At 37.9% G+C, this 12401-nt stretch overlaps 1 protein-coding gene across 2 annotated transcripts; it reads right to left on the minus strand.

The window, feature by feature from the left end:
* Positions 1–1330: 1330 nt before the first annotated feature.
* ap5s1 (adaptor related protein complex 5 subunit sigma 1) lies at positions 1331–12237 on the minus strand. 2 transcript variants are annotated; one of them, XM_053620968.1, is made up of 4 exons: positions 11732–12237; positions 11360–11542; positions 4023–4314; positions 1331–1855 (listed from the first exon to the last, which is right to left on the minus strand). In XM_053620968.1, the coding sequence occupies exons 2-4, from the start codon at positions 11527–11529 to the stop codon at positions 1727–1729; spliced, it is 591 nt and encodes a 196-aa protein (XP_053476943.1). In that variant the 5' UTR covers positions 11530–11542; positions 11732–12237; the 3' UTR covers positions 1331–1726. The 2 variants fall into 2 exon arrangements, with proteins under 2 accessions (XP_053476943.1, XP_053476942.1); XM_053620967.1 differs by having other exon boundaries at positions 11720–12232.
* Positions 12238–12401: the final 164 nt, after the last annotated feature.

Here is a 12401-nt window from a genome sequence, read left to right on the forward strand (position 1 = left end):
ATGAGGCCTTTTACTCATGTTTGATGCACGTGAATCAAAGGGGGCTTTGACTGAATGCAAGTTGTGATGATGTCACATGACGTCTTTGCCCAAAATCTGTGGAAAACTGGCAGTAATTTAAATTGTAATTTTAAAGTAATTTTAATTTTAAATTAAAAAATTGCAAGCTCCTCTGAATATTGTACATTTCTGCTATCGCAAAATCGTCCAGGGACTGAGTATTTTATTTGACTCACTCTCACTCTCTCTCCTGATTGGCTGAACTTCTTTTGTGCTTAAAGCTGAGGCACGGTGACATTTGATGTATCTGAGCATGATAACCACTACATATCCAAAAGTTTGTGGCACCTGATCATCACACCCATATGTGATTTTTGAACATCCTATTCCAGATTTAGTCCCCCACTTGCTGTTATAGTAACCTCTACTCTTCTAGGAAGGCTTTCCACTAGATTTGGAGCGTGACTGGGAATTTGTACCCATTCAACCACAAGAGCATTAGTGAGGTCGAGCGAGAAGGCCTCCGGCCTTCGGAGAAGCAGTCTAGTTCTAGTTCATCCCAAAGGTGTTCAGGTTTTGGCCCCTTAGTTCCAGTGAAGTGAAATTTAAACACTACAGCATACAATGACATTATATACAATTGTTTGCTTCCAACTTTGTAGCAACAGTCTGGGGTCCACATATGGGAGTGATGGTCAGGTGTCCAGAAAATTTTGCCGATATGGTGTATGGGTACAAATTTCACACCAGTTCCCACCTGACTCAGGATTATCAGGGCAACTCACAGCAGCCCTGGAACAGCTGACTATAAATTATCACTGTAGCTTGAACTAACTCCACATGAAAAGTTGCTAATACAAATAGAAAACAGATTTCACATTTTCATAGTTGTGCTGCCATTTTTAGAGCCAGGTTTGAATAAATATTACAAATGCTAGAAGTTTGAAGGTATAAGACAAATCAAATAAACTCAAGCTAGTTAAATGCCAAAGCAGTGGAGAGACCTGCCTTGTTTCACACATACTTAAAGGAAGATTTTGCAATCACTAGTTATTCTCATCGTCATGCACTAGTTGCTTGTCATTCAAATATTTGCAGTAAGTTTCACAGAACTTGACTTCACCATGTCATCAACAGATCATGCCAATTCACACATAACTGTTTCCTGTTTTATCATTTCAGGTGAAAAAGTGACAGAGAAGAATGTCAGGTTGTCAATCATTGTCAAGAATTTCACAGACAGCCTATACAGTAATTCTGGAGGTCCAACACTGCCCCCTAATGGAAAGTGAGGCTCAGAGGTGAGGAGATTTAGACTCATGCACATAGAAACATTGTTCATTATCACATTTATTATATTTTGAACTAACATGTCCTCATTATTTGATAGAAGTGTTACCTCGCAGGTGTACTTTAAGGGAATATCAAAAATCATAACAGTTCCAGCATGTAACTGTGAAAAATAATAGAAATAATTTTCCACTTCCCACTGCATTCTTTCCAGTTGGCTCAGATATGAATTTGCCACACTCATTATTACTCTCTCCATGATATCGCTGTTATTTTTGTCTTAAATGTATACAACCTTACACATAAATAACAGTACGGACAGTAATCATCCACGGATGCAACCAGTTAGGCATGTGTGGTTTCATTTCAGGTTCTTTCGGTCTTTAAACTGAGCTAAAGATCTTCCCTTAATACTTGCAGCACATATCCAGATGTTTTATTTGCCCATGTAGCTGGATATCTCTTTGTCCATGGTAAGTGCAAAGCGATGGTTAAGGAAGAGGAGCTGTCCATGGGGAAGAAGCCGCTGAAGCATTGCATCCACCCGATCACTTTTTAACAGCACCTGAGGATGATACCAATGGAGAAAGAGCATTTGTCTGACAGATAAACAGTCTCATTACATAATAATAATAATAATAATAATAATAATAATAATAATAAGAGAAGAAGAAGATTAATTTATATAACACATTATATAATGCCTTTATACAACAAGATATACTGCAGACAGGAGTAGTGGATTAAAGGTATGATGAGATGTCAAAAATCAGAAAGAGATAGTAAGTGTACAGAAGGAGGAGAACTGCCTTGTTACTGATGAAAGAATGACAGTAGTGAGGAAAAAGGTTTAGAGCTCTGGCTTGAATTAGGAGAGAGATGAGATCACTGATGCTCAGTGGAAGTGTATTCCAAAGCTTGAGTGCTATGACACTGAACAACCTGATGCATGTGGAAGAAAATCTATATCTAGGGAACACAAGAAATCTGGACCTAGAGAATGGAAGTGTATGGCCATAATAGTTAACCAAGATAATCCATGGCACAACTGTTTCAGGCTTTTTATTTGGGAAGCAGGATTGTGTTTTGAATACAGTAGGGGATGGGGAACCAGTGTAATCTAATGGGAGTGCGTGAGCAGCTGAATTTGATATATACAATCGGGTCCATTAATATTTGGACACTGACAAAGTTATTTTTATTTTAGCTGTCTACCACAGTATATTGGAGTTGAATTTCAAAGTGCAGACTTTCAGCTTTAATTTGAGGGTATTTACATCGAAATAAGGTGAACAGTGTAGGAATTACAGCACTTTTCTATATGTGGTCCCCCCCATTTTTTATGGAACCACAAGTAATTGGACAATTGGCCAGGAGTGTGTTGTTCCTTCATTATTTCACTTACAAGCTACTTATAAGCAACTAAAAAGTCAAGAGTTGATTTCAGGTGTAGCATTTGCAATTGGAATCTGTTGCTGTTAACTCACAATATGAACTCCAAAGAGTGGTCACTGACAGTGAAGCAAGTCATCTTAAGGCTGAAATCAAAACAAACCTATCAGAGAGACAGAAGCTAAAGGTGTGGCCAAGTCAACTATTTGGTAAATTCTTAAAAATAAAGAATGCATCATTGAACTCAGCAACCCCAAAAGGCCTGAAAGACTTGTGGACTTCTGTGTCAACAATCAAGAGAAAACCCCAAAATGTAAACCATTGTTTTGCTTCAAAAACAGGAAGACCAGTTTAGAGTTTGCAAAAAAAAAAAAAAAAAAAAAAAACACATCTTAAAAAAGCCTGCACAGTTCTGGAACAACATCCTATGTAGAGACGAGACAAAGATTAACTTGTACCACAATGATGGGAAGAGAATAGTACAGACTCACTGGATGGTGCTTCACAGTGCAGCTGGACAATGACGTGACGTATACTTTGAAAGCAAGCCAAAACATTTTAAAGTAAAGAAGTAGAATGTTCTGCAATGGCCAAGTTGTCACCACACCTGAATCCAATTAAAGTAAAGTAATGTGTAAAGTAATGTGACAAAAGTGAAGGCACAATGTCACAAGAACCAGCAATTTATCTGAAGACAGTTACATTAAGGGCATGGCAGAGAACCACCAGGGAAGAAACCCAGCATCTGGTGATGTCTAGGAGGTTCCAGACTTCAGGCAGTCATTGACAATTTAATTTATGATTACGTTAGCTTGTCCAATTACTTTAGGTCCCTTAAAGAGGGGGAAATGCATATAAAAAGTGCTGTAATTCCTACACTGTAATTTCAACCCCAGTATACTGTGGTAGACAGCTAAAATAACAATAACTTTGATACAGTCAGGTCCATAAATATTTGGACATTGTCAGAGTCTGGTGAGTGGTCTGGCAGGAAGAACAGGTGTGTGGGTGTGTGGATCTGGTAAATCTTCCCATTGAAATCAATAGAGTGTGGTGCAGTAAACATGGTAGTGCACCATTAGCCTCGACTTTCATACAGCAGGTTTTAAATAAGTCTCAAATCTACCAGGCATCAAGATCATGTTTATATATAATTTAGCTCCAGTTGATTCAACATTGCATCAAGTGTTAAATTAATAAATAAATGTCCTGTATCTCAGAATAGAACAGCATAGGAGATGATGGTCACATGGATATGTGATAGTTTCACTCTTGAAAACACTCTTTTACCTAGGTAACTTCAGCATTTTTAATAGTCACTCCTCATCACACACACACACCTCACTTCCAGGTCCAAGCAGACGCAGTTCCTCCAGGCAGTGGCGTGTCAGGTTCCGCAGAGTTGCCTCAGCAAGCAGCAGGTTCTCATGTGGCTGACACACCAGAGTGAAGGCTAGAGCCTGAACCCCAAGCCACAGAGCAGCACAGCGCCCTGCAAATGGCTCCCTGTGAGCCAAAGACAACACGCCATATTCAGCCTCACTCAAAGCCGTGGCTTCTTCACCGAGCCCGGCCTCCACAAACACTCTGCCTGACGCCTCCCTGCTTGCAGACACAGCACTGCGCACCTGCCTGAGAGAAAGAGGCAAGATAGACAGAGAGAGAGAGAGAGACAGAGAGAGATTCCAGTACAGTTTACAATGCACTATTATCAAAACCTCCCCTCATGGGTATCACCAAGTGTGCATCACCTACATGAAATAGTTGTCCCTTGCAGCATAAGGAAGAAAAGAATTTAGATTAAATGGATTTGCCCTTTACAGCTAGAACAATGTAGTTTTCTTGGAGATTTGTAAGGTTTTGTCAGATTTATTTTCTCTTACATTTTTAAACATGATTTGATTTGAAAATGACATTTAAAATGAAAAGCCTTCTGGGCAAGTTCTGCTCCTAAAGTCTATCTGTAGCTGTGCACTCGATCCTCAGCCAAATTAATGGCCCTTAAAGCCTCTTTCAATATGGTTTCAAATGATTAATGATTGTTTGTGATCCCAAAGATGTGTCAACATTAACTAAAGCTAGATTCAAGACTCTTACATAGAATAAGAATCAATTTGAAATCAAAACCATTTTTTATCCTATCCCAGGGGACCTCGAGGCATAAGGAGGGGGGCACCCTGCACAATCACACACACATTCACACACTACGGACATTTTGGAAATGCCAATCAGTCTTTGGATTGGGGACAAAACCCGGAGGATACCCCCAAAGCACTGGGAGAACATGCAAATTCAATGCACAAACAGGAGGGGGTATTCAAACCCCCAACCCCGAAAGTGCGAGGCAAATGTGCTAACCATTAAGCCATCATGTCCGCAGTATCAATCACTGTGGGGGGGTAGAGACTTGTTTACTTGTCCATCTATAATTTATTCTTATTTCTAATTGTAATTTTTTCTTATATATTTACTATTAACCAGTGACATCATGTTACACCTCTCCGTCTCTTATCAATCAATGAGTGAAAAGTGTCTGTGCTTGATTACTACTGTGGCACAATTAGCTTGTTTTAACAAGCTTACACTGACTATCTGTTGGTCTGCCCTCCTCAGTCTTTCCTCATAAGTAAGATCATCAAATGACTTTTCCAAAATCAGGTTGACAAAATTAGTAGTGTCTACCAGCTAAGCTCTTAACTACCTAGCTAAATCTATTGCCACTGATTCGGGCACATCAAAGAAGGTTCTCACGCAGGTTGTGCTGTACACTGAAAACAGTTTGCATTAAATGAACAAACAGTGTAATATTGGAGTAAGACATTTGATCATTTGATTCACTTTCACCCACAGTGATAAATAATTGAAACACTTTTTAAACATTTCATTGCCACAATGACATTTTAGGGGAGGCCGGGCTTCCCATGTAGTCTTAAAGCAATTGCTTCTTGCACAGTTATTTTTCTAATTAATACAACTAGGGCAGATATACAGAAAACCAAAACTGGAAAACTCAGAAAATGGAGGACTTTGTACCCCGCAGATCAAGCACAGCTGCTGTGTAAATGATCTGCATCCGCTGCCCAATTTGCTTAAAGAGAAAACATCACGTATCAAAACATTACATCAACCACATTCATTCATTTATTCGTCGTCAGTAACGGTTTCATCCTGGTCAGGGTCACAGTGAAACTGGAGCCAACCGCAGTGTTGGGTGCAAGGTGGGAGGTGGGTCGTCCATCGCAAAGCACCTTTCACACACACATTCACATGCTCATTAACACATGTTCAAATTTAATGCAACCAATCCACCTACAGGGATGGTTTTGGACAAAGGGAAGAAACCAGAGAACAAAGAGGAAACCCACACAAACATAAAGAGAATATATGAAACTCCACACAAACAGTAATACGATCTCAGGATCAAAGACAGGACCCTGGAACAGTGAGGGGGCAATGCTACCCACATCATGCTGCCCTGACAGCAAATCAGTCTGAGTTAAAAGCAAATTAGTTAGATTTTTTTTATATAAATTAAGAATAATATGATTCAGCAATTTGAGGTTCTATAAAAAATATAATATGAAACAAAATAACTTATATAATTTTTGTGTTACTGGTATCTAGGGCTGCAACTAACGATTATTTAATCGATTAGATGGCCGCTTATTTATTTATTTATTCCAATTAATCGGACGGGGGCAAACTTTCAGTACTTTTTTTTCCATTTATTTAAAATAAAATCCACACACTGAGTGTTACATAAATATATATATATATATATATAATATAAATGCAAGACTAAATCTTTACACAACTGTTTGTCCAATTATGTAAGACTGAAAAGAACCCAATACACACAGACACACAATAGAATTTATATTATTATTAAAGTAATGCATAAATACTATTACTATTATTATACTATATACTTATATATATATATATATATATATGTATGTGTGTGTGTGTGTGTGTGTGTGTGCGCGCGTGTTTGTAAGTATTTATGTATTGCTTTTTATAGATGCACAAACAGCACAGAATTCTACAGTCCTTGCAATCCCTGGTTGATTATAGAACCTGTCATTCCCCAGGGATTGGTTCAAATACCATTGGTACAAATAAAAGGTTCAATTACATTTTATTGTTGGTGTGACATTTAATTTGACTCTCCGAATGATCTTTTGTTGATTTTATCAATCAATGCGACACTTGAACTTGTCTACCACTCATGGGTTTTTGCAAATCATCGTTTCATTTGTAAATAAATTTTAAATAAATCCATCAATGAAGGATCGTCAGCTAAGCTATTGTGAATGCACACGAATAACCAAATTGATTAATATTAAAATATCTCATTTGAATATATTTTGATACATTTAACAAAAAAATATATATTATTTCAACATTTTTAAAACTTTCCAAGGTACCCCCTGCAAATTACACCACTGACCACAAGGGATCCGCAGAAACACTGCACTAGATCAGTGGTTCCCAAACTGGGGTACGCGTACCCCTGAGGTGACGGACTGGGTACGGGAGGAAAGGCTGAGATTTACTGATCATTTAATTCCGCCTCACTAAATAACATTGAAATTCTAATCCATGTTTTTCTCACGGCCAAAACATAAACTTGTGCCCCCTCCAGTGTACAAACAGCAAAATTGTTCTAAAGGTCAAATACATGACATCTAATCAAATTGTCCTGTCTTTCGTGGTCAAAACTGCATCCACTCACAAACATGCGTCAGTGCGCATCTTACCGCATGTCATTTATCACCAGCACATGGCTATATGATGAAGTTAAGTAATAGATTGTAACCTTAAAATGGAGAAGTACAAAGATTTCCACCCACAACCACAGCAAGCACCGCTGATCCACAGTCCTCTGACAGCAGTGGCCCAGGTAATCAGTTACTGGTAATCAGTTTCCATAAGAGTATCATTATCTTTTACAAAAGATAATGATAGCAAATCCATTGGCAGTAGCTTTGCCACTACTGATGCTTCAATTGCTCAGCACATTGTATGAACTATTCCACATAAGACCAATGTAACTGCCCTAACTTCCACAACATTTGTTCAGTGCTGTTTACCTGACTGCCCTTTTGAGGCATTTAGCATCTGCAAATGGCGAAATATAGTATGTAAAATCAGCAGTTAACTTATACCAGGCACAATCATGTTTCTAGCAGTGATACATGGACTGTATTCTTGTCTAAGCATTTTAAACAAGTACTTCCCAAGTGCTTGATTAATAACTCTTGAATGGAGACCTTGTATATAGCTATATATAGACAGGGATGCATAGACTTCTAGAGCAACTGCTGTGATACCGTAGTGCAGCTGTGCCACAGTACTGTGCAGCTTTTCAAAAATGAGATACAGTATTATTCACCACGACCACACAAACTGCTGTGATAAAAATGTTCTACTCTATCATTGGGTTGGCTATCAAATTCATTATACCTTACAAACTTGGAAAGCATGCAAAAACAGCAAACAATGTAGAGGATTTTTATCAAAAGGATTTTGCTTGAATAGAAACTGAGAAAGAATTAACTGACTAAATTCCAAGCATCTTATCAACACTATCAAAAACAAAGTCTTAAATTATGAATAATGTAGATAATTTAGGAAAACTGAAACTTTCTTGTTTTCACTTTGTCATTATGGGTTATTGCGTGCAGACTGATGGTGAAGACTGTCATTTAAATTAAACCTTTACTGCAATAAAGTGTGAAAAAAACTGAAGGGGTTAGGGATAGGATCTGACTACTTCCCAAATTCACTATAGATCTGTGCATCATCTGTGTAACTACATTAAGTAATTTTGTTGTCTTGTAAAATGTGGGACCATATAGAGATTGAAGAGTAGGGCGCAAGAACTAAGCCCCGAGGGATTCCATAGACCATAGAGGTGCTCTCAGATTCAGCATTTCTAAGTGTGACAAAATAGTCATGGCTAGGTTATGCACATGTGCTCCTTTACATTGCATCAAAATCTAATATCTATCAATACTCCAAATACCAAACATGGTAAAGAGAAAAGTTGTAACCCTTTTGTTCAAACCAAAAAACACTAAACTTAAGGTTAGGCCATCTGTCCTGATCAAATTGTACTTTGATTAGACAATCCATCTATTTAGATTAGTCCATCTACTTTTAGTTTCTCCTCCAAATGCATTTTGATAAGATGATGTTAGTGTATATAATACAGTACATTTATGTTCATTAAACCTGTGATTGTAGTTCATGTGTACCTTCTGAATCAATGCTGACAAAAAGTTATAGATGTGTTAACAACAAGGACTGAAAAATATCAACCACAAACAAAATCATTATTATTACCTGTATTGAGTTATTACCTGACACTAATGTCATGAATCTACTCTCTGTGCTAGGAGGAAATCGCCTCATTCATGCTTCTTGTGTGCATTTTTCTTGGAGCTGCTGTTCCACAAAAATCTAATCCTTTCACCCCTACATTTGTTGTACAGGTTGACTGATTGATCGGTTTTGATTAATCAGTAAGGAATAATTGACTACGGGTCACTGAATTAATAGAAAATAATGCACAGCCCGAGGTGGTAACTACACCTTGGCTGTCATTATTTTCTAATAATTCAACGGACCGGAGTCAATTATTCCACTTATACCACAGTTACCATACCTCAAGACATTGTTCAGATGTTTTATTTCAAGACATTTGTCAGGTTTTCGTCCTTAAAACACTCTTGTGTGTGGAACTAATTCATTACACATGCCATGATCTTAGAGCTAGTAACGGATGCTTGAGCCATTGATATGTAGTTATTAGAGAGAGAGAGAGAGAGAGAGAGAGAGAGAGAGAGAGAGAGAGAGAGAGAGAGAAAGAGAGAGAGAGATGGTTCACAGGGTTTTTTTGTTGTTTCATGCTGATAATATGAAAATAAATATTGATAATTATCATGCTAGCTCTCTTTTTTCCTCTCTCTCTCTCTCTCTCTCTCTCTCTAATAACTGCATATCAATGGCCCAAGCCTCCACTTCACCTCAGCTTTGCTGCCACTTCACCTACAAACACAGAGAGCAGCTGTTACAGCTGTTTAACCAACTGCTAGAAATGCTCACTTAACCCTGCAGGGAAGGAACCCCCAGTTCAAATTTATGTTAACTATCCAGCAGAAGCACATATCAGTCAAATCCCCAGCAGTAAGTGAGGGAAGAGAAAGAGAGTGAGAGAAACTGACGGAATTATGAGAGACTTCTACTTAACTATGATTGACCAAAAAAAAAAAAATTGAATGCCTTTTCAAAGGTTAAAGTACCTAAATAACTAGATTCACTGATGGCATTTAGTCCACATACCACTTTTCCCATGAGTAAGCAGTTTATTAGTGGCCTGATAGAAAGCAAATTCAATTCAAATGTGTAATTCCACTAAAAAATAAACTTCTTCCTGTCAGCATTTAAAAGAGTTTTGCTCGGTCAATGGCCCAAGCCTCCACTTCGCCTTGTAGCCGCATTACCACCTCGGGTGTGCATTATTTTCTCTAATAATTCAACGGCCTGTCATCAATTATTCCTTACATATTTCTGGAAAATCATAGTTTTCTGTCATTTAGTTTGTTGTTAGATTTGTGTGCTGTGGTGGACAGTAGCCAAATTTTTCCATTATTTCAGTTAAATTGGTAAAGTGATATGGAACTGTAATGCGGTCAAGACCTGACTGGAACTACTTTTGCTGGGCATTTATTAAAAAAATAATTGCACACCTCAGAACATCTGTCAGTCAATCAGAATCGAGAATTCAACAGCGCTGTGGTATATACACCGATAACCAATTGCTGGAACTATCGGTTATCAAAAAAAAATCCACATGGATTTTTTCCCAGTTGCGTCCGTTGTGGGAGCGGCTGAGAAGGGTCCAATTGTCATTATACAGTACGAGAGCGCTGAGAAAAATTTAGCACTGACGAATTTTGCTGTGTTATTTGAAGTTTTCTTCGATTCATTTTGGATGTCTCTATTTTTATTTGTTATTTGGAGTGCTATTTTTTACTTCAGTTTGGATGTATTATTTACATTAATATTTATTAGTAAGATATATTTATATATCTATTTCATATGCAAAAACTACAGTACATTTTCATGGCACAGACAGTACTGTTAATTTTTGTAATAAAAGATCAGCAATGTTTTACTTTTAGTGTTGTGTTTTCATTCAGTATTCATTTTAAAAATGGGTTGATTAATCGATTATAGGCAGGTACTGCCCAACTTAGTTATCTGTATCAGTTCAAATCCACTATCAGTCGACCTCTAATTTGTTGATAGCAAATAATCTGATGTGGATGCCAAAACTTAAACCTTAGCCTGATGTACTTTTATTTTTGAAAGACAAGGGTACTTAGCTCTGTTAACCCATTCATATTAGCTGGCCCTTGTGACAAACCCTATAACCCCTTATTCTACCCTACAAAGAGACTAAACTGAGCAGGAAATCTCTCACCTGGGGGTAGTTTCTGTGGTGAGGGTTAAAAGGGGAAGGTGACGTAAGCATACTCCTAATCCTGAATGATTCCTCCGAATATACATAATAAGGGGAGGTGAATGAGGTTACACTGAAACACAGCATGTGAAATCACTGCCAACAGCACAGAGTAACTTTGCTAACTTTTGGGCTAGTGAATATTACCTGGCTACGAGACCGAGAGTCTCCTTTTGGGCCAGTCGCTGCTGCTCGGCGGTTCGGTGGAGCAGTGTCGGTTCCTCCGGTCCGAACAGGCGAGAGTACAGGATCCGGCTCTCACCGGCAGAGAGCGCGCTCACCGGGCACACGGTGTGAATAAGAAAGCAGACCACCATGACTTCTTTAAAACTAGAACAGGATTTACAGATTTAATAAAGTAAGAGTAAATGTAACTGTATGTGTGATGTGTAATTATAGAATAGAATGAACTGCACTTAAATGTTAACGGATATATGTTTAGCAAAATAAAAAAGACATATTTAACATATTTAACTAGCATCCCATACCGTAGCGAATGTTACTTACAACTTTTCCTACATTTCTATTGCAGTACACTTTTGCAAGTGTCAGAAAATCACGTCTTATTGTGGAAAAATGTATTACATGAAGACTGCCAGATCACAACACCGTTAAACAACAAAAACATTTCCGGGTTTAGTCATGTGACCGAGGACAAGCGTCGAACTACGCAAATGTTAACACTAGGTGGCAGCACGAGTTCAGCGCTAAATTATTATACAAAATATGAGACGGATGTTAAGACCAAAGGCCGTTTCCTCGTTAATTATTCTCAATTTCGAGAATTCGTAAACATTCAAACTCTAAATAAATGAATTAAATCTGACACTAAGTCAAATGAACGGTGCAAGTCAGAAGCAGCTGGTCTGTGGGGAGTTTGCTCGCCTCAGGCTGATTCCAATTACCGACCAAAACAAGAAGTAGCACAGAGCTGTTACAAAAACATTCATCTCTGACTTTCTAAACATTTCTAAGCAAAAACCGGTAATATATATCTGAAACCTCGTCTTCACCTAAAATACAAAAAATAAATAAATCATTTTACTACAGTAATGCAATGTAGTAAAAAGTGAAAACAGTCTATATGTAATATTACCTCATTTGCTAAAACAGATCTTTAGTTTAAAAAAGAACAAATACTTGGATAAGAATCACAGCAAACTGCAAAATGCTGTCACACATTTTCTAT

The sequence above is a fragment of the Ictalurus furcatus genome, chromosome 3, assembly GCF_023375685.1.
Source record: "Ictalurus furcatus strain D&B chromosome 3, Billie_1.0, whole genome shotgun sequence".
Classification (NCBI taxonomy): domain Eukaryota; kingdom Metazoa; phylum Chordata; class Actinopteri; order Siluriformes; family Ictaluridae; genus Ictalurus; species Ictalurus furcatus.